The 22,273-nt window shown below is 35.7% G+C and overlaps 1 protein-coding gene across 1 annotated transcript in view; it reads left to right on the forward strand.

Moving 5' to 3' along the window:
• Positions 1-22,273, forward strand: part of LOC131800423 (spectrin beta chain, non-erythrocytic 5-like) — a 53,340-nt gene that overhangs the window by 2,696 nt on the left and 28,371 nt on the right. Inside the window, 2 exon segments of the mRNA XM_059131725.1 lie at positions 12,593-12,774; positions 14,619-14,786. Of these exon segments, the coding sequence (XP_058987708.1) occupies positions 12,593-12,774; positions 14,619-14,786 (350 nt within the window).

Genomic DNA, 22,273 nt, shown 5'->3' on the forward strand with positions numbered 1-22,273 from the left:
ATTTAGTACCATTGAGAACAGTTCACGATCTAAGTACACATTCATAAATCAAACTTGCTTTCCAACCTTGATTCTCATACCAAATTTCATGTTTTTAGCTCTATCCTTTCACAGAATACCAAATGGTACCATTTTAGAGGTTTTTTACCATTTTAGAACCTGTCGTAAACTTAAAGTGCGAATTTCCAAAAACGCTTTGGTACATCTATCCTACACTCCATCAGTGACTCTTATTTCACATTTCAGAATTCTACCTCATACCGTTTGTAATAAATTTTTTGTACATTTAAGTACTTTTCGTACCCTTCTAGTATGTATTTTCAAAAACCCAGGCTTATCACAAGCCTGCGCACCAATATTGACCCTCGTGCAAAATTTCAAAATTCTAGCTTTAGCCGTTTCGTCTGGGCGTTGATTCTCAGTCAGTCAGTCAGTCAGTTATTTCACTACTCTCTTATATGCAGGGTGGCCCAGAAAGATGGAAGTGGTTTAAATTCCGTATATCTTTTTATTTGAGACATATTTTTTATACCCTCCACCATAGTATGGAGGGTATATTAAGTTTGTCATTTCGTTTGTAACACCTCGAAATATACATTTTAGACACACACAAAGTATATATATATTCTTGATCAGTATACGATTCTATGTCGATTTTAATTTAAATGTGTATTATGTCTGCAGGACTTTTGGTATTGAAAATTGGCCATGTAGGTCCACGTCTTCGTATAGCCCCCATATAACGGTACCACCCAATATGCGATATTTTTATGATTTTAGCGACATTATTTACCGGAATTGTTTCAAAATTGGTATTTGAAGTTCGTAAAAGATACTGCGGCTTAAGAAAGAAAATGGGCCATGTAAGTCCACGTCTTCGTATAGCCCTCACATATCGGTACCTCCCGATATTCGGTATTTTGAAGATTTTAGCGACATAATTTACCGGAATTGTTTGAAATTTGGTATTTGAAGTTCGTAATGGATACTACATCCTAAGACAGAAAATGAGCCATATAGGTCCACGTCTTCGTATAGCCCCAATAAAAACGGTACCTCCCCATATTGGGTATTTTGATGATTTTAGAGGCATTATTTATCGGAACTATATCAAATTTGGTATTTGAAGTTCGTAATGGATACTACAGCCTATGAAAATTGTCTGTGCAGGTCCATGTCTTCGTACAGTCCCCAATAACGGAACCCCCAGATATTCGGTATTTTGATGATTTTAGCGACATTATTTACCGGAATTATTTCAAATTTTGTATTAGAAGTTCGTAATGGATACTGCAGCCTATGCCAGAAAATTATCTGTGCAGGTACAACGTTTTATAACCTCCCTATATTTGGTATTTTCACGATTTTAGCTACATTATAAACAAATTTTTCTCAAGTTTCGCATTTGAATATTGTAATAGCTTGTGACAAAAGTTGCCTATGCAGGTCCACGTCGTCGTATAGACCCGAATATACGGCTACATTCGGTATTTTTAAGATTTTAACAGAATTTTTAACAGATTTTATTTTTTTGAAAAATCAAATATTTTCCAAAATGTTAAAATGGGCGGAACTTCCCCGCCCTATTTTGGTTACCTCTCGACACAAACTTTTTAAAACGCCAGTACATGTGTCTCACATTTTTATTTCGACTTTCATAACCTAGTGGACCAATATTGCCCAAATTAAAACAATTTTTGTTCAAAACGATTTTATTTTTTCATTGAAAATAATATTTTGTATTTTTTTTTTTACTCAACAAAAATTACAACACCTAATTTCTTGAGATTAATTGTGGGTTATTTTTTGTCGAGTCAAGACTTCCTTCCTTCCACGCCGACCACCAAAAAAAAAAAAAAACAAAGCTAAACCAATGCCCTTGACTTTATCACACGTTTCTGTGTTGGAAAATACATGTGACGAAATTAATGAACTGAACTGAAGGCGGGTGTGAATTGAAAGTTAATATGTGACAAAAAAACAAGAGCACCCTAAAAGAGGGTGGCCTTATCACACATATTTGCTAAATTATGTAAGAAAACAAAACCCAATTATTGTTGTTGTATTCTTCTTTAATTTTTGATATAATATCAATTTTATGTTGTTGTTGTTTTTTGTTGTCAAATTTTATTAGATAAATTCAAATAATTCCTTTTGCATGTGATATTTGATTTAAAGCCGTTTCGTTTTAGTTGGGTTGAAAATGAAGGCACCTACAGGGTGAGATAAAAAAACTGCAATAAAGTCAAACGGCATTTTAAAAATTGTTATACCCTACAACACTATGTGTTGGGGGTATTATAAGTTTGATTGGGCCAAAAATTATGCAACACCTCGAAATATTTGTTTCCCATATAGGAAAGTATATATCACTCTACAGGTCGCAATTATGGTCCGATTCTCATGAAATTGAAAATGTACTTTGGGTGAGGGTCCGAATAGAACCATATTGCTTTTGGAGATGATCGCATAATATTTAGGGGTTGACATGGACCAAAAACTGAAAATTTTCATGATTTGCAGTTGCTCTACAGGTCGCAATTATAGACCAAACGACGCGAAAGTTATCATGGGGATAGATCTTAGGGCTGGACAGATGCCTTCCAATTATTTTAATATTTAGTGGATAAAATAGACCATAACATTTGTGTTAAATGCAAATTGAAATTATCGTCCCATCCCCACAAAAAAAATTCACAAGGTTAGGGTTGGCCTCAGGCTAGTCCTATTGTTTTCAAAGATGTCCGCAATATATTTAGGGGTTGAAATGGACCAACAACTAAAAATGTTACTGATTTCGCAGCCGTTATAAAGATCACAATCAGAAACCAAAGGACACGAAATCTCGCATGAAGTTAGGGTGTAGGACAGCGGGTAGTATGGACCACTATTTGTGTGTGAAAAATCCGAAATACACAAAAGGTGAACTTCTGGCTTATTTATCCTGATTTCGTTGACAAATGTAGCCACATATCGTAGGCAAACAATTCATGTCGATGAGCCTAAATTTGGAGATACTGAGGGGCCTTTTGCTTTTGAAGATGATCGCAAAATATTTAGGGGCTCAAATGAACCAAAAACAGCAAAAATGTCCTGATCACACAAGAGGCTTCTAACATGTTGTAGTGTTGTAGGGTATCACATGGTCGGCCCCGCACGACTATAGCCTTTGCTTACTTGTTTTTTTTTTTTAACTTTGTTGAATGAAAGCAAAAAATGTCGGAAATATTATCAAATTTTAAAATAAGTTTAAATTTGTTCGAATTGGTCACCTTTGGCACGAATTATGTGGCCTTCAAACGGCCAATGAAACCGTCACACACTGCCCGAATGTTGCTCTGCGCTATTTTGGCCCCTTCCCGACAAAGCGCTTACTTGGGGTGATCGACACTTTGGTATTTTTTAGTGCCAACCTTGTTTTCCAAAATACTCCAGACACAATAATCCAAAAGATTGGTATCCGGAGATTTTGATGGCCATTGTGCGCTGGAAATGAAGCGGGGAACATCATTTTGTAACCATTCTTGGGTGGCGCGTTCTGATTGCGAAGGGGCTGAGTCCTGTTGGATTGTCCAAGACCTGAGGCCAAAATGTTTGCGTGCCCAAGGGTTTAATGCACCCTCCAGAACATTTTCGCGATAATATTCGGCATTTATTCTGATACCACGGTCGATTAATACGAGTGGAGAGCAACCAGCGGCTGCTATGGCAGCCCATACCATCACCATGCCCGGCGCTTGAGTTCTGGTGGCCAACCGAAGGTGCACATTTTCAGCTGACCTCTTTGACAAGTAAACACGATCATTTTGTTTGTTTACAAACTGCTCGACAACGAATGTTTTCTCATCGGAGAAAACCAAATTGGGCAGTTCACCACTTTCGGCCAAGCGAAGCAACTCGTTAGCTCTTTTGGCTCTATTTTCTTCCTGGTGCGGTGTAAGTTCTTGCACTTTTTGGAATTTCAATGGCTTTACCCCGAGCTCATTTTTCAATTGTTGTCGAATGGAATATAGCAATATGTTCAGGTCACGAGCAATCTTTCGGCCACTGCGACGCTGGTTTCGATCAAGTCGCTTCTTTACTATTCGAACCATTTCTGCTGATGTTGCTGTTTTCTTTCGTCCACTTGAGCTGCGCTACCAGTATCACGGTAACGAGCGATGGTACGAGACACAAAAGATTTATTCACATTTAAATGCAGTAGTGCCCTAACGATAGCCACTTGTCGTTTTCCAGCCAAATATAAAGAAATCACACTATCACGCTTGAATTCCATCACGAATAACTTTTTTTCTGGAAAATTCTCCCCAAAATGTTTTTGTACGCGTGTAAAGGTTATAATGACTGTCACTGGAATAATTTTAACAGCTGTCGGACGATTGGCTTAGAAATGTCAGTAACCTGAAGTTGATTGTAGTTCTTTCATCTCACCCTGTGTACAATAAATATTTTGAGATTTATTTCATTACATTTAATATAGAGCTTTGGATTACTTCAAGAATCATTGGTTTAGGATATGTGCCACACAGGTCTACTTTTTGCTATAGTTAACCCCGATTTATTTTTATGTTTTTTTCTTTTAGTCATATTTTCTATTTCAGTTTTATTTTAAGTTCTTATTATGTAGAACCGATATTTGGAAACAATTATCAGCATAGGTCCGTGTTTTAGTACAGCCCTTGATTTTATATATTTCGAGGGTCTTGACCATATTTTGGTAAAAATTTTTGGTGTTGGAGGTTGAAAATTTTCCAGCGAAAGATTTTCTTCCCTTAACTGGCAATTGGTAAAATACTAAATTTTCCATAAAAGATTACAAAAAATGTCTGAATTTCGCGGGAGATCCGGACAAATAGGCCCATTCCTGATCTGGTATAGAAGACCCCATATACCCATATCCCATAACTTTCGGCATTTTAAACTGAATCAGTGGCAAAGTGACAACTTTCGGTACTCACTTGGCAGGTTTTCGATAAGTAATGGGTTGGTAGGTTGAATTGTAAGTACTTGGTAATGCCAGTAATGAAAAATGTCCCTCATCAAAAATTAACTCCCATTTACATTACTCAATTCACATAGCTCTGACAACTTTATCACTGTGTATTCTTAACGAGTTTGCTTAATTAAATCGAAAAAATAACACATTCGTTCCGACATTTCACAAGCACTGCAAACACTCGCGAGCACACACATACACAGACACACCCGGCCACCTACAACCACATATGCATGTTTTGCTCTACAAATTATTCAATTTCAATTTTAGTTTAATTAGTTAACTTTTATTATCGCCCTCCACCACCAGCGCCGCCTAGTGACGGCATGATATTTTTATATATGTTGTTATTTCATGGAGCGTAAAAAAGCTTTTTCCAGTTGAGGTTCTTTTGCAGCAGCGAACGTCGGGGAACCTTTGTTTTTTTTTTTTTTTTTTTTTTTGTTTGGTCAAGGTTATGTTATTTTTTAAGAAAAGAAAAAGAGAGAGAGAGAGCGAAAGAATAAATAATTAATAAAAAAAATGAAGCCAGAAATGTTGTAGAATAACCCCAAATACCGACTAAGGAAATTTGGAAATATTATATCTAATACGAGTAGATATCCATGAAAATTCTCCTTTAAATTTCGCCGAAAAAAAACCGAAAATATTTCCTTGCTATACCCTCGACCTCCCTAAATATTCATCGTAAACCCCATACGATCACGATACAGCCCACATTGTTTGACATAGAGCGTCAAAATAATGTGTATTATGTCTAGGATGGTTGGTATTGAAAATGAGATATATCGGTCCACGTTTTGGTATAATCCCCATATAATGGTACTCCTGGGGGTCCCTGAGCGTGTGGCAAAACATTGCATGTATAGGTCCACGTTGTGGTATAGCCCCCATATAAAGGTATCTCCCGATATTTAGTATTTTAGTTTTTTTACCACACTTTTTTCACGGATTTGTCTGAAAATCGGTATTTGTTGGTCATTATGGGTTCCAGCTCCGGTGGCGAAACATTGTAATTATAGGTCCACGTTTTGGTATAGCCCCCATATAACGGTACCTCCCAATATTCGGTATTTTGATGATGTTTGCCACATTTTTTCATGGATTTGTCTAAAAATTGGTATTTGTTGGTCATAATGGGTTCTAGCTCCGGTGGCGAAACTTTGCAGGTATAGTTCCACGCTTTTGTATAGCCTCCATACAACGGTACCTCCCGATATTCGATATTTTGATGATGTTTGCCACATTTTTTCATGAATTTGTCTAAAAATTGGTATTTGATGGTCATAATGGGTTCTAGCTCCGGTGGCGAAACTTAGCATGAATAGGTCCACGTTTTGGTATAGCCCCCATATAACGGTACCTCCCAATATTCGGTATTTTGATGATTTTTGCCACATTTTTTCATGAATTTGTCTAAAAATTGGTATTTGATGGTCATAATGGGTTCTAGCTCCGGTGGCGAAACTTAGCATGAATAGGTCCACGTTTTGGTATAGCCTCCATATAACGGTACCTCCCAATATTCGGTATTTTGATGATTTTTGCCACATTTTTTCATGAATTTGTCTAAAAATTGGTATTTGATGGTCATAATGGGTTCTAGCTCCGGTGGCGAAACTTAGCATGAATAGGTCCACGTTTTGGTATAGCCCCCATATAACGGTACCTCCCGATATTCGGTATTTTGATGATCTTTGCCACATTTTCCCACGAATATGTCTAAAAATTGATATTTGTTGGTCATCATTGGTTGTAGTGTTTCTATTACCCTAAGGTGGAGGGTATTAAAAATTCGGCCCGGCCGAACTTAATGTACTTTACTTGTCTTTTTATGGATTTTTCTTCGTTCTTTTTTCGAGTTGATACATGAAAGTAATATAAAACTTCTTTTAGACAAAAAGTATCAAAAGAGGAAATAATCTACACCAAATTTCACTATAAGTCTCAGAATAAACCATATGTCTAGGTATAAAAGTTATGAAGAACATTACCTTAGAAATGTTTATATTAAAAGTGGGAATTATAGGCTTACGTTTTCTGAGTGTTACTTTTTTCATCTGAGTCAAAATCTTCCAAATTACTCAATTTGATGGGGGGAAAATGTCAATGGAAGAAATATTCTAGGTCAAATTTCACTTTGAGTCTTTGAACAATTCTAGATGTAATCCAAAGATCTCTATCAAATTTTGAGGAGCTAACATAAAATTTGCAAAATATAGCTGAAAAATTTGGTGTCCCGTTGTGTACGGTTGAGATAAAAAAAAACTGCAAAAAAGTCATACGCCATAATTTTTACATTTTTTTTTAATTTTATTGAAAGAAATCAAAAAATGTCGGAAATAGCATCAAATTTTAGAATAAGTTTAGATTTGTTCATATTGGTCACCTTTGGCACGAATTATGGCCTTAAGACGGCCAATGAAACCGTCACACGCTGCCCGAATGTTGCTTTGCGGTATTTTGGAGATTTTGGTGGCCATTGTGCTCTGGAAATGAAGCGAGGAACCTCATTTTGTAGCCATTTTTGGGTGGCATTTTGGTCCATTCCCGCCGAAGCGCTTGCTGGAGGTGCCAACCTTGCTTTCCAAAAACTCCAGACACAATAGTCCAACGGATTGGTATCCGGAGATTTTGGTGGCCATTGTGCGCTGGAAATGAAGCGGGGAACCTCATTTTGTAACCATTCTTGGGTGGCGTGTGTTGAGTGCGATGGTGCTGAGTCCTGTTGGAATGTCCAAGGTCTGAGGCCAAAATACTTGCGTGCCCAAGGCTTTTATACACCCTACAGAATATTTTCACGATAATATTCGGCATTTATTCTGATAGCACGGTCGATTAATACGAGCGAAGAGCGACCATCGGCTGTTATGGCAGTCCACACCATCACCATGGCCGGCGCTTGAGTTCTGGTGGCCAACCGAAGGTGCATATTTTCAGCTGACCTCTTTGGAAAGTAAACACGATCATTTTGTTTACAAACTGCTCGACAACGAATGTTTTCTCATCGGAGAAAACCAAATTCGGCAGTTCACCACTTTCGACCAAGCGAAGCAACTCTTTAGCTCTTTTGGTTCTATTTTCTTTCTGTTGCGGTGCAAGTTCTTGCACTTTTTGGAATTTCACTGGCTTTACCCCGAGCTCATTTTTCAATATTTTCGATCAAGTCGCTTCTTTAATTTTCGAACCATTTCTGCCGATGTTGCTGTTTTCTTCCGTCCACTTCCTCGACGTCGGGCTACGCTACCAGTATCACGGGAACGAGCGATGGTAGCGAGATACAAAACATTTATTGACATTTAAATGCTGGAGTGCTCTAACGATAGCCACTTGTGGTTTTCCAGCCAAATATAAAGAAATCACACTATCACGCTTGAATTCTGTACTGACTTTTTTCTGGAAAATTCTCACTAAAATGCTTCTGTACACTTGTAAACAATATAATGAGCTGTCACTGGAATAATTTTAACAGCTGTCAGACGAGTGGCTTACAAATGACAGCAGTCTGAAATTGGTTGCAGATTTTTCATCTCGCCCTGTATTTAACCATATTTCAAAAAACGACCCAAAAGACCCCTTTGTTTACTCGCTTGAGGGTTAAAATTTTCCATCATAATAATCCTCGTGTTTTTATCTGCAATACTGCTGAAGTTACTATATACCTACAAACAACAGATTCCGAAGAGTCGCAAACCGAAATTTTCAAAAATGTGTAGGGAAGAGGGAAACTTACCCCCTCGAAATAATCCTCGTATTGTTATCTGCAATGCTCTTAAAGTCTCTATTTACCTAAAATCAACGGATTCCGAAAAATCGTAACTCGAAAATTTCAAAAATATGTGGAGAAGGTGGAAACGTTCCCCCTCGAATCCTCGTATTGTTATCTGTAATACTGCCGGAGACACTATATACCTAAAATCAAAAGATTCCAAAGAATCGTACCCCGAATTTTTCAAAAATATGTGGAAGAGGGGGAAAATTTCCCCCCTTTATTTTGGTCACTTTTCAATAAAAACTTTCAAATAGCCGATACAGGTATCTTCTATTTTTAGCCCTACTTTCATAATCTACTGAATTTTTCCTGTAATTATTTTTTGTGTTGCCCAGTGTAATTTAAGTTTTCACATTGTAGAGCTTTGGAAATTTTCTTATCTCCAGTCCAGTCCAGTCGTCTATTTTTGTATAATCTAACAATTCCCCATCGACTGTGCTACTAAATTGGTGAGGTGTTTAACCTCCTGTCCACTTAACCTTTAGTTGTTATCATTGAATCCAAAGAACATTTTATCGCACCTCCAATATTGGGGTGTCTTAAAATTACTTGGAAATGAGAAATCATTTCGATTTTCCATTTCATAATATGACTAAATACCCCAAGAATTTATTTCCTGCAAAACAAAAATTAAATGATTTCAAACGGAAAATAGACCTCAAATTACTACAGGCCATGCTGACGATTCTTTGCATTCCCCGTTGGTTGGGTGGATTGGTTCTTCTTATCGGGCGATAAGAATGTTTGGTATTTCAACTTTTTTTTTTATTTTTCTAGGTTACAAAATGAAACTTAAATCTAAGTTGTTTCCCATTTTTGTTTGTTTGAGGAAACCAAGTCATATTTTGAAAACCTTGAAAACGACAACCAACAAAAACAACTCAATTCGAAAAATATCCAAGATATGACGTCTTTTTGTACGAGGTTATCAAATAAAGTTTCCTCCCCTCGTTGGTATGTCAACCATGAAGGGAATGGATAGGGGAAAAAATTACTTAATTTCGTTTTGCCTGGGGAATTTTGTGTTTTTTTTTTTTTATCAAAAACTCCGTAAATAGGAAATTACCTCAGAGCTGAAAATTGAAAACACCTTCTGCAAAAAAAAAAACAACTAACAAAACAAGATAACAGGGCGATTACTGAATTTAATGAATTAGAAACAAATATTTATATTTTTTGTTAAAAACAAAAAAAAAACTTTTTTGAAATGATCCTTTAATGCAATTATGGCAAAAAATAATCGATGACAGAGGGATTTGTCATCTGGAATTTCAAAAATTAAAATCTTAAGAAATTTTTAACCACAACATTTTTCAAAAATATTTACATAAAAAAGTTATTTTTCAAGAAATTTTTTCCACTACTGGTTTCTTGATCAGCATAAAATTTTATGTCGATTTCCAATTTTTTTAAGAACTGTTTTGATTATCAACAACTTGTAGACTGACAATTTGGAATCCCAAAAAAACTATTTCTTCCAAAATTTCATATCAAAAAGGACTGCTTTTTTTAAACAAATTTTTTCAAATCGTATTTTTTAATGTTTTCGGTTATAGGTCCATAACAGTGTGCGACAAAATTAAATTTTTATACCGTCAGCCATATGGCTAGAGAAATAACCGTTTTAGACCCTAGGTCTCTTTGGATCAAATCCGTTTCAGGACATTTGTAGTCGATCTAGCCATTTCCATCCGTCTGTTTGGCTGGTGCGCACGATGACTCTCGAAGGGAGCATCTGATTTGATCCAAACTTGGTACATCATAATATTATTGTCAAACCTAGATCGAGTTCGGAGATGGGCAATATCGGTCTACTCCTTCAAAAAAAAAAAAATACTGCACAGAAAGAGAAAGTATGATCCGATTTTGCTCCAACTTTGCAAATCGTAATATTTGCATTATTGCTAGGCCAAATGCGAAAATGGACAATAACGGTCCACTCCATCAAGTACCTTCCCCAGAAAGGGTCAATATTTTGAATACCCATGAAGCACATAAAACGAAATTAACATCCGATTCTATTGAGACTTGGCGCAGCTCAATATTTCTATCACCACAAGATCTGTTATAAAGGTGATAGAGGTCGGGCCATTCCTTCTGGTACCTCCCTCCCCTACAAAGGGTCAACGTTTTGAATAACCGAAACGTTTATAAAATCCGAAATGAGCATCCGGTTCTTTTTATATTTCAGACATCTCATTATCTCTAATAACACAAGATCTGCTGTGAGGGTGGAATATATCGGTTCACTCGCTCTGGTACCTCCCACACAAAGGTTCAACATTTTTACTATATACGAAGCTCATAAAACCCGAAATTAACGTCCGATTCCATTCAGACTTGGGTCATCTGAATATTTCCATCAACACAAGGTCTGTTATAAAGATAGTAGAGGTCGGGCCATTCCTTCTGGTACCTCCCCCACAAGGGGTTAAAGTTTTGAGTAAGCAAAACGATCATAAAAACGAAATAGGCATCCGGTTCTCTTCATATTTCACACATCCCATTATTTCTACTAACACAAGTTCTGTTGTGAAAGGGTCAAAACTTTGAAAGCTCATAAAACGCGAAATTAACATTCGATTCCATTCAGACTAGGCACATCTCAATATATTCATAAACGCAAGATCTCTTATAAAGATGGCAGAGATCGGACCAGTATTTCTCTCACATAGGGTTCAAGATTTCGAGAAACTAAACGCAGAAAGAAAGAGAACTAATAACAACTTTCTTCAAATTTCACACATACAAACATCTTTGCTAACACAAAATCTGTTGTGATGATGATATATACCTGCGAAGCCCTTCTGGTACCTCAACCACAAAGGGTCACAATTTATAAATAATTTACAATTACAAGTCAGCGATTCTTTACAACTTGCTATATCTAAATATTTCTCTCAACCAGAAACCTGAGATGAGTATGAAATTTATGATTTCTGCGTAAATTCACAAAAAGTACATCTTTAACCCTAAAATGTGTTTTTAATTTTTATGAATTCCTGACGTTTAGGTAAGATTAAGGACTTTTGATGTCTTCTTGGACCTATAGTAGATTTTTATGACAAACATTTTTGTAGAATATTTCGAAATGCTACGATCCCATTTTAAGAAAGTTTTTAACAATATTCTGAAAAAGGGACCAAAAAAGACCCCTTTGGTGACTTGCTTAAGGTTTAAAATTTCCAACCAAAATATTTCTTGTATTGTTATCAGTAATATTGCTTAAAATCAAAATCAACAGATTCAAAGGAATCCCAATCCGACATATTTAAGAAATGTGAAAGAGGCCCAAAGACGCCCACTCTATTCAAGTTACTTTGCGAAGCCAGACTTTCACAACGCCAATACACGTGTCTTCTTTTTCAGCTCTAATTTCATAATCTGCTGGGTTTTCCTTAAATAATTGAAGAAATTCAGTTTTGTAGCACAGTGTCATCAAGTTAAATATAACGAGTTACAAATAAAACCTCTGTTCCAGATCTTGTAAAAATCTACTAATTTTGCAATTTTTCTCATTTTTACATTGCATTGCATTTCTGGAACAGTTCAAAAATATTTTGAATTCCACCTGGAAAAGGCTTACTTTTTTTAGGTATCCCCCGTTTGGGAGTTTTGTTATACTTTTCAATTCAATGGAGATTTTTTTAATAAAAAAAATTTTTGTCAGTTTTTTTATGAATATTTATCAATTGTACATGTCTACACACACACGTGTATTTAATATGTTTATTTCGCAAAATTTCTTCCATCACAATTTCTCATCACAATTTATTAATTTGGCTTTGTTTTCCGCCTGTTTTTTTTTTTGTTTTCCTTTACAGCATCACAATATGAGCCGGGCGGTTATTCATTGCAATCACAGACGAGTCGCAACTCAGCCAACATGACACAGCGCGATGGCATTATGAAATTCGAAAATGAACGAATTAAGACATTGCAGGAGGAGCGTCTGCACATACAGAAGAAGACCTTCACAAAATGGATGAATTCCTTTCTGGTAAAGGTATGTACGGAATGGTTGTAATTGTCAATGTTTTTTTTTTTTTTTTTTTTTTTTTTTTTTTCATTTTTGTTTTTTATACCCTACAACACTATGTGTTGGAGGTATTATAAGTTTGATTGGGCCAGAAATTATGTACAACCTCGAAATAATGGTTTCCCATATAGGAAAGTATATATGGATCTTTCTAGCTCGCCGAGCTGAGTCGATCTAGCTATGTATGTCCGTCTGTCCGTCTGTCCATGTTAATTTGTAATCACTCTACAGGTCGCAATTATTGTCCAATCTTCACGAAATTTAAAATGGAGGTGGGGCTAGGGTCGGAATAGAACCCTATTTCTTTTGGAGATGATCGCATAATATTTAGGGGTCGAAATGAACCAAATACTGAAAAAATATCGGATTTTGCAGTAGCTATACAGGTCGCAATTATAGACCAATCGACGCGGAATTTCGTATGTAGCTAGAGTTTAGGGCGGGGAAAAAGCCTACCAATTAGGGTGGTCATCGGATAATATTTAGCGGGTAAAATAGACCATATCTTTTGTGTTGAAAAAATTCAAAATTTTTCATTAAACCGCGAATATTTTAAATCCCGGCGAAATCACGAAGCCATGACAAGGTTACTTCTGACCTTTACATTGATGTTAGCATCCAAAAAATCGGATATATAGCAAAATATGTGAGATATATATGTCTATCAAAGGATATATGCTTGAAAGATCTCTTATATGTCGAGAACGGCTGAACTGATTTCAACAGTTCTCATTAATTCAGAATGGCCTCTTGTTAGGAAAGAAAAAACGTATAAAAAATCCCTTAAAAATATCTCTCTAAAGATCAAAATATTGGATTTGTAACATTTTCTCATATTTTTTCAATTTTGTCATATTTTTGGCATATTTTCATTTTGAATTAAACATTTGGTAATATTTCTACAGCTAACAAAACTAAGTAGTTAGGATATCAGGATATCATATACAGATCGCATTTATGGCCCGATCCTTACGAAATTTTGCATGGGTATAAGATGAGGGTCAGAATAGAAGCCTATTCTTTTTGGAGATGATCGCAATATATTTAGGGGTTGAAATGGTCCAAAAAACTGCAAAATTGTCAGCAGGTCGTACTTATTGCCCGATCCTCACGCACATTTGAATGGGGGTTACCTGACATTGCAAAACCCAAGCAGTTTTGGATGGCCGTCCAAAAATATTCAATGTGCGAAATAGTTTGCCAACTTTTGTAGACTAAATACGAAAATGTCCATTCCAGCGACTTTTCGGAGAATTCACAAATGCAGGAAAGACGCACTTCTGACTATTTCGTTAAGGCTGATTTCGTTGAAGAATATAGTCAAATGTCTGTATCTCATATAGATGCGTTTCAGTCAAAAACCAATAATAAATGTTAATCTTTTGCCACTTCTGAGAGATTATAGGTCTTTGGGAAATATTGGTTCCAGATCTAGGAAGACCATTTACGTGCAGCATCTACCAATAACTTGGAAATGAGCAAATTCGTTTAAATTGCTATTATTCGAAAATTAGAGAAGGAAACCTGATGGTTTTCTTTTATAATTTGTCACAATATCTTGTGGAATTCTTTCGAGTATCTCGCCTACATAAACTGTATCGTTTATTATAGTGTTGTAGGGTATTCAATGGTCGGCCCCGCTCGACTGTAGCCTTTGCTTACTTGTTTTTTTTTTTTTGCTTTTGATAATCAATCAAAGCAATTATTTTCAAAAAAAATGTTTGTTGACAATACCAGTTTTTTTTTTTTTTAATTACGTTACATATTTTTAACATCTCTCTCCCTCTCTCTTTCTTGTTGCTATTTTCCAGGCAAAGCTAGAGGTCGAAGACCTTTTCACGGATTTAGCAGACGGTGTCAAACTGTTGAAATTACTTGAAATAATATCCGGTGAAAAGCTGGGAAAGCCAAATAATGGACGCATGCGTGTCCACAAAATCGAAAATGTCAACAAGAGTCTGGCATTCTTGCACACCAAGGTATGTATTGGGAAATGTGAAGGAAAAATAAATAAAAATACAAATGATTTTCTCAATCTGCTGAAATTCGATAAGGTTTCTAAAGAAATATACAGAGCCATTCTATCTACAAAAAATCTTCAAAGGTTTTCGGTTTTAAGAAGAATTTTTAGAGATTTCTTATTTACAAAAAAAAAATCTGTTAATGATTTTTCGTCTACGAAAGAATTTTTGAAGGTCCTTTGCTTGTGGAACACATTTCAAAGCTCTTAATTCTAAAAAAAGCTGATAAAAATTATTCTGGTCATAGAAAATATATTCCATATCTGTAGAAGACCTCTAAAGGTCTTGTAAAGACATTTATTAAGTGTTCTTTTATAGAGAGAAGGCCTTCTACAGAAAGGAAACCTTTATTAACCTTTATTTTAGTCTTCCGAAGGGAAAAGTGTTTTAACACGACTTCTACCGAATGAAAGCCTTTAACAGGCCTTTCGTAGAAAGTAGACTTTTAACAGACATGTTATGAAAAAAAGATCTTTATTAAGACTTCTATAGAGAAAATACCTTTATCCAGTCTTCTATAAGAGAAGATATTTAAAAGGTCTTCTGAATCGATTTTTACTAAATTTTAATTTGTTCGGGCTTATATTTTAATATACAAGGTGAACAATTAACTTGAAATCAGATAAAGACATATATATGCGAGCTATATCCAAATCTGAACCGATCTCGATAAAATTTGTCGAAGGTATTTCTGAACTTTATATATGGCAGCTATAGCTATATATGAAGCAAATTTCACCAAATTTGACGTACTTATTTCTAGGCTCAATTTGGTCGTAATAGCTAAAATCCATCCCATTTGGGCTCATATTACCCATTTGGTGCACAATAAAAGGCAAATCGAGCGAAGATATATATGGGAGCTATATATTTAAATCCGAGCCGATCTCGATAAAATTTGGCAAAGGTATTTCTGAGCTCTATTTGGTATATTACCCCGAACATCGTTGTGACAGATTACATATTACGAATGTGAGGGACTTAAAACCCAAAATCGGATAAAACATATATATATGGGAGCTATATCCAAATCTAAACCGATTTTCACCAAATTTGCTGGTGACTGAATTCGTTCGGATGTGCCGAAATTCAGTCCATTTTGGGCTGATATTGACCACTTTGTCAACAATTAACCTGAAATCGGTTGACTATACATATATGGGAGCTATATCTAGATTTGGACCAATTCTCACCAATTTCAATAGGGTTCATCCTTGGGCCAAACAATTCTTGTATGGAAAATTTCATCTCAATCGGATTAAAAAATGCAACCTGTAATTTGTCTACAAAAATACAAGGACAGACGGGCGGACATTCATAAATCGACTTAGAAAGTGATTCTATGCAGATCATCAAAAAAAAAACTATTGGTCTAACTCGCTTCCTTGGAAATGTTACAAACAAATGCACAAATACATAATACCCTGACCACCTTATGGTGTAGGGTATAAAAACTATATAAACTTTTATAGCGTGAAGACTTTTAACAGGACTTCTATAGAGAGAAGGGTTCATTGGGTCTGTTATTGATAGAAGACATTTAACAGATTCTCTATAGAAGGAAGGGCTCCTAAAGGCTTTCTAAGGAAATGAAATCTTTGAAAAGTGCTTCTGAATCTACAACAGGTCTTCTATAAAGAGAAGGCCTTTGGCAGATCTTGTTTATTTATTTATTTATTATTTATTTTTTTTTATTTTATTTTTTTTTTTTTTGTGAAGCGAAGATTTTTAGCAGCTATACCTTAAATCAAAGATATTTAGGATATCTTCTGTAGAATGACGGCATGGAGCAGGGGAAGTCTTCTACAGGGGAAGACATTATTCTTCTAAATTACGAACCCGTTTAATCATTTTTAAAAAAAGACCGAAAAGGCTCCTTTGTTGAGGGTTAAAAATAACATTCACACTGTAATCAGTAATATTTCCTTAGAAACTTTTGCCTAAGCTACAAGGTTTTCTGATCTGAATTTTCTTTTTATTCCGAAAATTTTTAAAAATGTGGGGACTTGCCAGCTACATTAAGGTTACTTTGCGATACAAACTTTCAAAACGCCAATACACTTCTATTTTATGCTCGAGTTTCATATTATATTGGCATTTTCCAGTAGTTATTTTTTTTCTTGCGCAGTGTAATTAAAGACCCTTTAAAAGATCTTTCAGATATAGAAACTGCCTTATATGTTGAAGAATTTTGAGATAGTTTGTGCTATTCCATAGACAGAGACAACAAAAACACCAACGAGTTGTCTATTGACACAAACAGAGTTCACTGACCATTCCGTTCAGCAGCCTGAGGGCACAATAAAACAGGGAGACCCATTTTGTGTAAAAACCCACAGCACAGATTTGCAAAAGCGATTTGAAATGTCAAACAATTTCTTAATTCCCTCTAAGAAGCCATGACAAAATTAGTCTGTTTTTAAATCATATCAGGGGCCAACAAATAAACCACACATCCCTTCATCGGCCAACAAGCCGAATGTTTTATTCCAGCTACAACCCCCCGGTCACTGCTAGCACACATGACATGATGACGACAACACTTCCAGGGCTTCTTCAGCAGCAGCAGCCACACTTTACAAACTTACATACCCAGATAGATTTTTGCTGTTGTTGGCTGATTTTTTTTTTCACTTGAAAATGCGTTTTGCTCGAGTTGGCGTGGCTTTCTTCATTCCAGCCAGCATTTGTGTTGGAAATCTCTTGGATTTTATCGGCTGCAGCAAAAGTGTGGAGCAAGCAAATGTTTTTGGTATTTTTTGTAGTTTTCTGTTATGGTTAATTCCTCAGGTTGGCGTGTGACATAGTTTTCTTTTCATTTTGATATTAATTTTCTTCTTTTGCCCGGTTTTTCGTTTTACTGCCTTCTTTTATTTACCTCCTACTCTTCTACTGGTCTATATACCGTCATTATTGTTTTGCATTGCTTTGCAAAAAACAAACACAACATTACACATTTGTCTGTTGCTGTAGCGTCGTAGCTCAGCACACAGAAGCAGTAAGTTGTTCGGACAACCTCATCAGCTAATTTATGTGGCAAATTTGTCTATAAATTTTCTACTTTCATTTGTTGTCGATGAATGGCAGACAGACAAACCGTGTATTTTACAGATGGGAAATACAGACACCTCCAACTCAGGCTTACGAACATACATGCCTCTGTGCTGTGGTGGAAAGTTGTTCACAATTTTCATTTCGTTTGTAATTAGTCGAGAACAGTAATTTGCTTTACCTGCAATTACTCATAGCTGCACCATGGCCTTTGCTGATATGCAGTAATACACAAATTTAATTTAACTACAACAAAATTTTCAATAATTGTACCCAAGTAATTTTGGTGCAAACCTTATATAAATATACCCCCCATGTTTATCGCAAGGTTGTTGGCCATATTTTCCGCTCGAATTGGTACTATATTATATTTTTTGACCTAAGACCAACAACTCCACTTAGAATTTTTTACACTCCATATCATCGACGTAGCCAGAAATGGCTTTCGAACGCATTTCGGGGGGTTGCAACCGGAAAAAATAAGATTTTCAAACAAAATTCCAAAAAATTAGCTTTTCGGAGGGACAAGTGAATTGTCTATACAGGTTGAGATATAAACAAAGTCCAACGCCATAATTTTTACATTTCTTTTTAAATTTTATTGAATGAAAGCAAAAACGTCGGAAATAGTATCAAATTTTATAATAAGTTTAGATTTGTTCAAATTGGTCACATTTCCCATGAATTATGGCCTTCAAACGGCCAATGAAACCGTCACACGCTGCCCGAATGTTGCGCTGCGGTATTTTGGTCCATTCCCGGCGAAGCGCTTGCTTGAGGTCATCGACACTTTGGTATTTTTTAGTGCCAACCTTGTTTCCAAAATACTCTAGAAACAATAGTTCAACGTATTTGTATCCGGAGATTTTAGTGGCCATTGTGCGCTGGAAATGAAGCGAGCAACCTCATTTTGTAACCATTCTTGGGTGGCGCGTGCCGAGTCCTGGTGGAATGTCCAAGGTCTGCGGCCAAAATGTTAGCGTGCCCAAGGCTTTAATACACCCTCCAGAATATTTTCGCGATAATATTCGGCATTTATTCTGATACGACGTTCGATTATTACAAGCGGAGAGCGACCATCGGCTATTATGGAGAAATCGAACTCTCACGATTGAATTCCATCGCGAATAACTTTTTTTCTGGGAAATTCTCACCAAAATGCTTGTGTACGCTTGTAAACAATATAATTAGCTGTCACTAGAATAATTTTAACAGCTGTCGGACGAGTGGCTTAGAAATGACAGCAGCCTGAAATTAGTTACAACTTTTTCATCTCACCCATGTCTATATCGTATAGCCCCTCCAAAAACTGTACCCCCAGTTATTCGATATTTTGATGATTTTAACGACATGTTTACCGGAATCACTTCAGATTTCATATTTTAAATTTGTAATGGATACTACAGCCTATTGCACTAAATTGCATATGCAGGTCCACGTCTTTGCCCCCATATAACGACACCTCGCAATATTCGGTATTTTCATGATTTTATCCACATTTTTCAATGAAACTGTCTCAAAATCCATACTAGAAGTTCTTTTTAAGAACTTTACCCCCCCTGGAAGAGTATTGTCTATATAGGTCCACGATACTCCCATATAACGGTACCTCCCGATATTCGGTATTTTCAAGACTTAGGTCATAATTTTCAATGGAATTGTCTTAAAATCCATACCAGAAGTTCCTCCTGAGTACTTTGCCCCCTGGAAGAGAATTGAATGGATATATTAGGGTCCACGATATCGTATATCCACCATAAAACGGTACCTCCCCATATTATGTATTTTCATGATTTTAACAACATTTTTCAATGGAATTGTCTCAAAATCCACACCAGGAGTTAATTCTAAGTACTTTACCACCTGGAAGAGTATTGTAGATATCGGTCCACCATGTATCACATTTACCACAATGAAATTGTTCAAAATCCACACCAGTAGTTCCTTCTGAATTCTTTACCCCCAAGAAGAGTATTGTCTATATAGGTCCACGATATCGTATAGCCCCCAAACAACGGTACCCCTCGATATTCGGTATTTTGATGATTTTAACTAAATTTATACCGGAATTGTTTCAAATTTAGTATTTGAAGCTCGCAATGGGTACTACAACCCATGATGGAAAATTGACTATGTAGGTCCATGTCTTCATTTAGCTCATTTATTTGATATTTTTATAATATTACCGAAATTTTTAACGGAATTGTTTTAAATTTCATATTTTAAGTTCATAATGGGTACTTCAGCCTATTACAAAAATTTCTTATGCAGGACCACGTTTCTTACGAATATGGTTTCTTATTTTCTTTGGAAATTTTGTGGGAGTTACCAGAAGAAGTGGACCTATTTTGCCACATTCCGAATTCGATTGAAATATTACGATGTACCAAATGTAGACGAGATCGGATATCCCCTGCAGGATACAAAAGGCCAATTGCTAATTTTTTATATTTAATATAAAATTTAATGCTTTTCGCACAATTCTTAAGCTTTATTGAATTTATGTTGCAAAAACCAATTTTGAGACACATACCTACAAACATATTTCAAATAAAGTCATTATCTCCCTTCAAATGAATCACCCAACAAAAATACCTAGAACGTGGGGAAGATTAGATTAACTAGAAAAAAACTACAAATTAAAGTTCATTCCAAGTAAGTGGCTGCGATTCTCTTGTGAAACCCACTGTGACTCAGTAGAGCTAAATGAAAATTGAAACAAAAAAAAACGTTAATACAATTCCCTTATATTAAGCTTAACTGAACAAGAAACTTTGTTTGACTTAGAGCATATTAAACCAGCTAAAAACCATGTACGTATGTATGTACATATGTATATGTAAATGTATGGATGTGCGTAGATCGTACAATCATCATAATTTGTTGATTTCAAGCCAAAGCAACCTGCCGCTGTTCAAAATCAAATTAAACTCTACACATGTTTGGCATGCCAAGCGAACTTGCTTGAAAAGAAATTATTTTTATGTGTTTTTAGTACTTTTATTTAGTTTTTGTTTGTTGTTTTTTTTTTCGTATGTGGCAAATCAACAAACAAGCAATTCGTAAAAAATAATACTCACGTAATTAATTTAATGTCAAAACATCTAAGAGAAAAATCACATGGAGAAGAGTACTTGCATGAAGCTAGCTCTACATTTTGATATATCTCTCAAAAGGCAATACCGCCAGAAATTTAGATTCTGATTAAAAATCCGGGTTTTCGGATTAGAAATCCTGATGCCCGGTTCCGTCTCTCAAGAAAAAAATATTTTACTTAACCGGAGTAAAAACAATCTAACTCTAAAACAAAACAAGATAAAAAGTATGAAGAGGTTTTGCCGATGTTTGACGATTTAAATATGTTTTGACTTCTGTTATGATTATTCAAATTGTTGACCCTATATGGCGTAGGTTCCGAAGGAATGGGCCAATATTGACCATTTCGTATCGGACCTTAATAAATATGATATAAATATTGCGACATGCCAGGTTTGGACTATATCGACTACTTTCTTCACTTTATATGAGATATGTGATAATTTTTAGAAAATAAAGCGGGCCGATCTAATCAGATAAAAATAAATCAAATAAATCAGATAAAAAAAAATTAAAGAAAATCGAACATTTATATTCAATTTTATGCGAAATTAAAAAAAAAATTATGCGAAAAAATCGCTGACTTGTTTCGCAAGTTATGACATATATATGTATTGAAAATTGTGACCCTTTGTGGGTGAAGTACCAGAAGGAGTACCAGAAGATCTTGTGTTAGAAAAGGATTTTTTGTGTGTGAAATTTAAAGAAAGTTGGATGCTTATTTCGGTTTTTTCGAGCATTTGATTTTTCAAAATCTTGAACCTTATGTGGGTAAGATACCAGAAGAAATGACCCGATTTCTACCATCTTTATCTTTGTATTGTTGGAAATATTGAGATATAACAAATTTGAATGGAATCGGATGTTAATTTCCCGTTGCTTCATTGACATTCGAAATTTGGAACTATTAGGATTTGCAAAGTTGGAGCCAAATCAGATAATTTTTTAAATTTCAATCTTTTGGTACCAGAAGGAGTGTATCGATATTGGCCATATCCGACAATAATATTACGATATACCATGTTTGGATAAAATCGGTATCGTGCGTACATTCGAAATTTGGAAGTATTAGGATTTGCAAAGTTGGAGCCAAATCGGATAATTTTTTAAATTTCAATCTTTTGATACCAGAAGGAGGTACCAGAAGGAGTGTATCGATATTGGCCATATCTGAACTCGATCTAAGTTCGACAATAATATTACGATGTACCATATTTGGATCAAATCGGATCGTGCGTACCAGCCAGCCAGACAGACAGACGGCGGACGGACATCGCTAGATCGACACCAAATGTCCT

This window comes from Musca domestica, unplaced genomic scaffold, assembly GCF_030504385.1.
Source record: "Musca domestica strain aabys unplaced genomic scaffold, Musca_domestica.polishedcontigs.V.1.1 9, whole genome shotgun sequence".
NCBI classification, from domain to species: Eukaryota; Metazoa; Arthropoda; class Insecta; order Diptera; family Muscidae; genus Musca; species Musca domestica.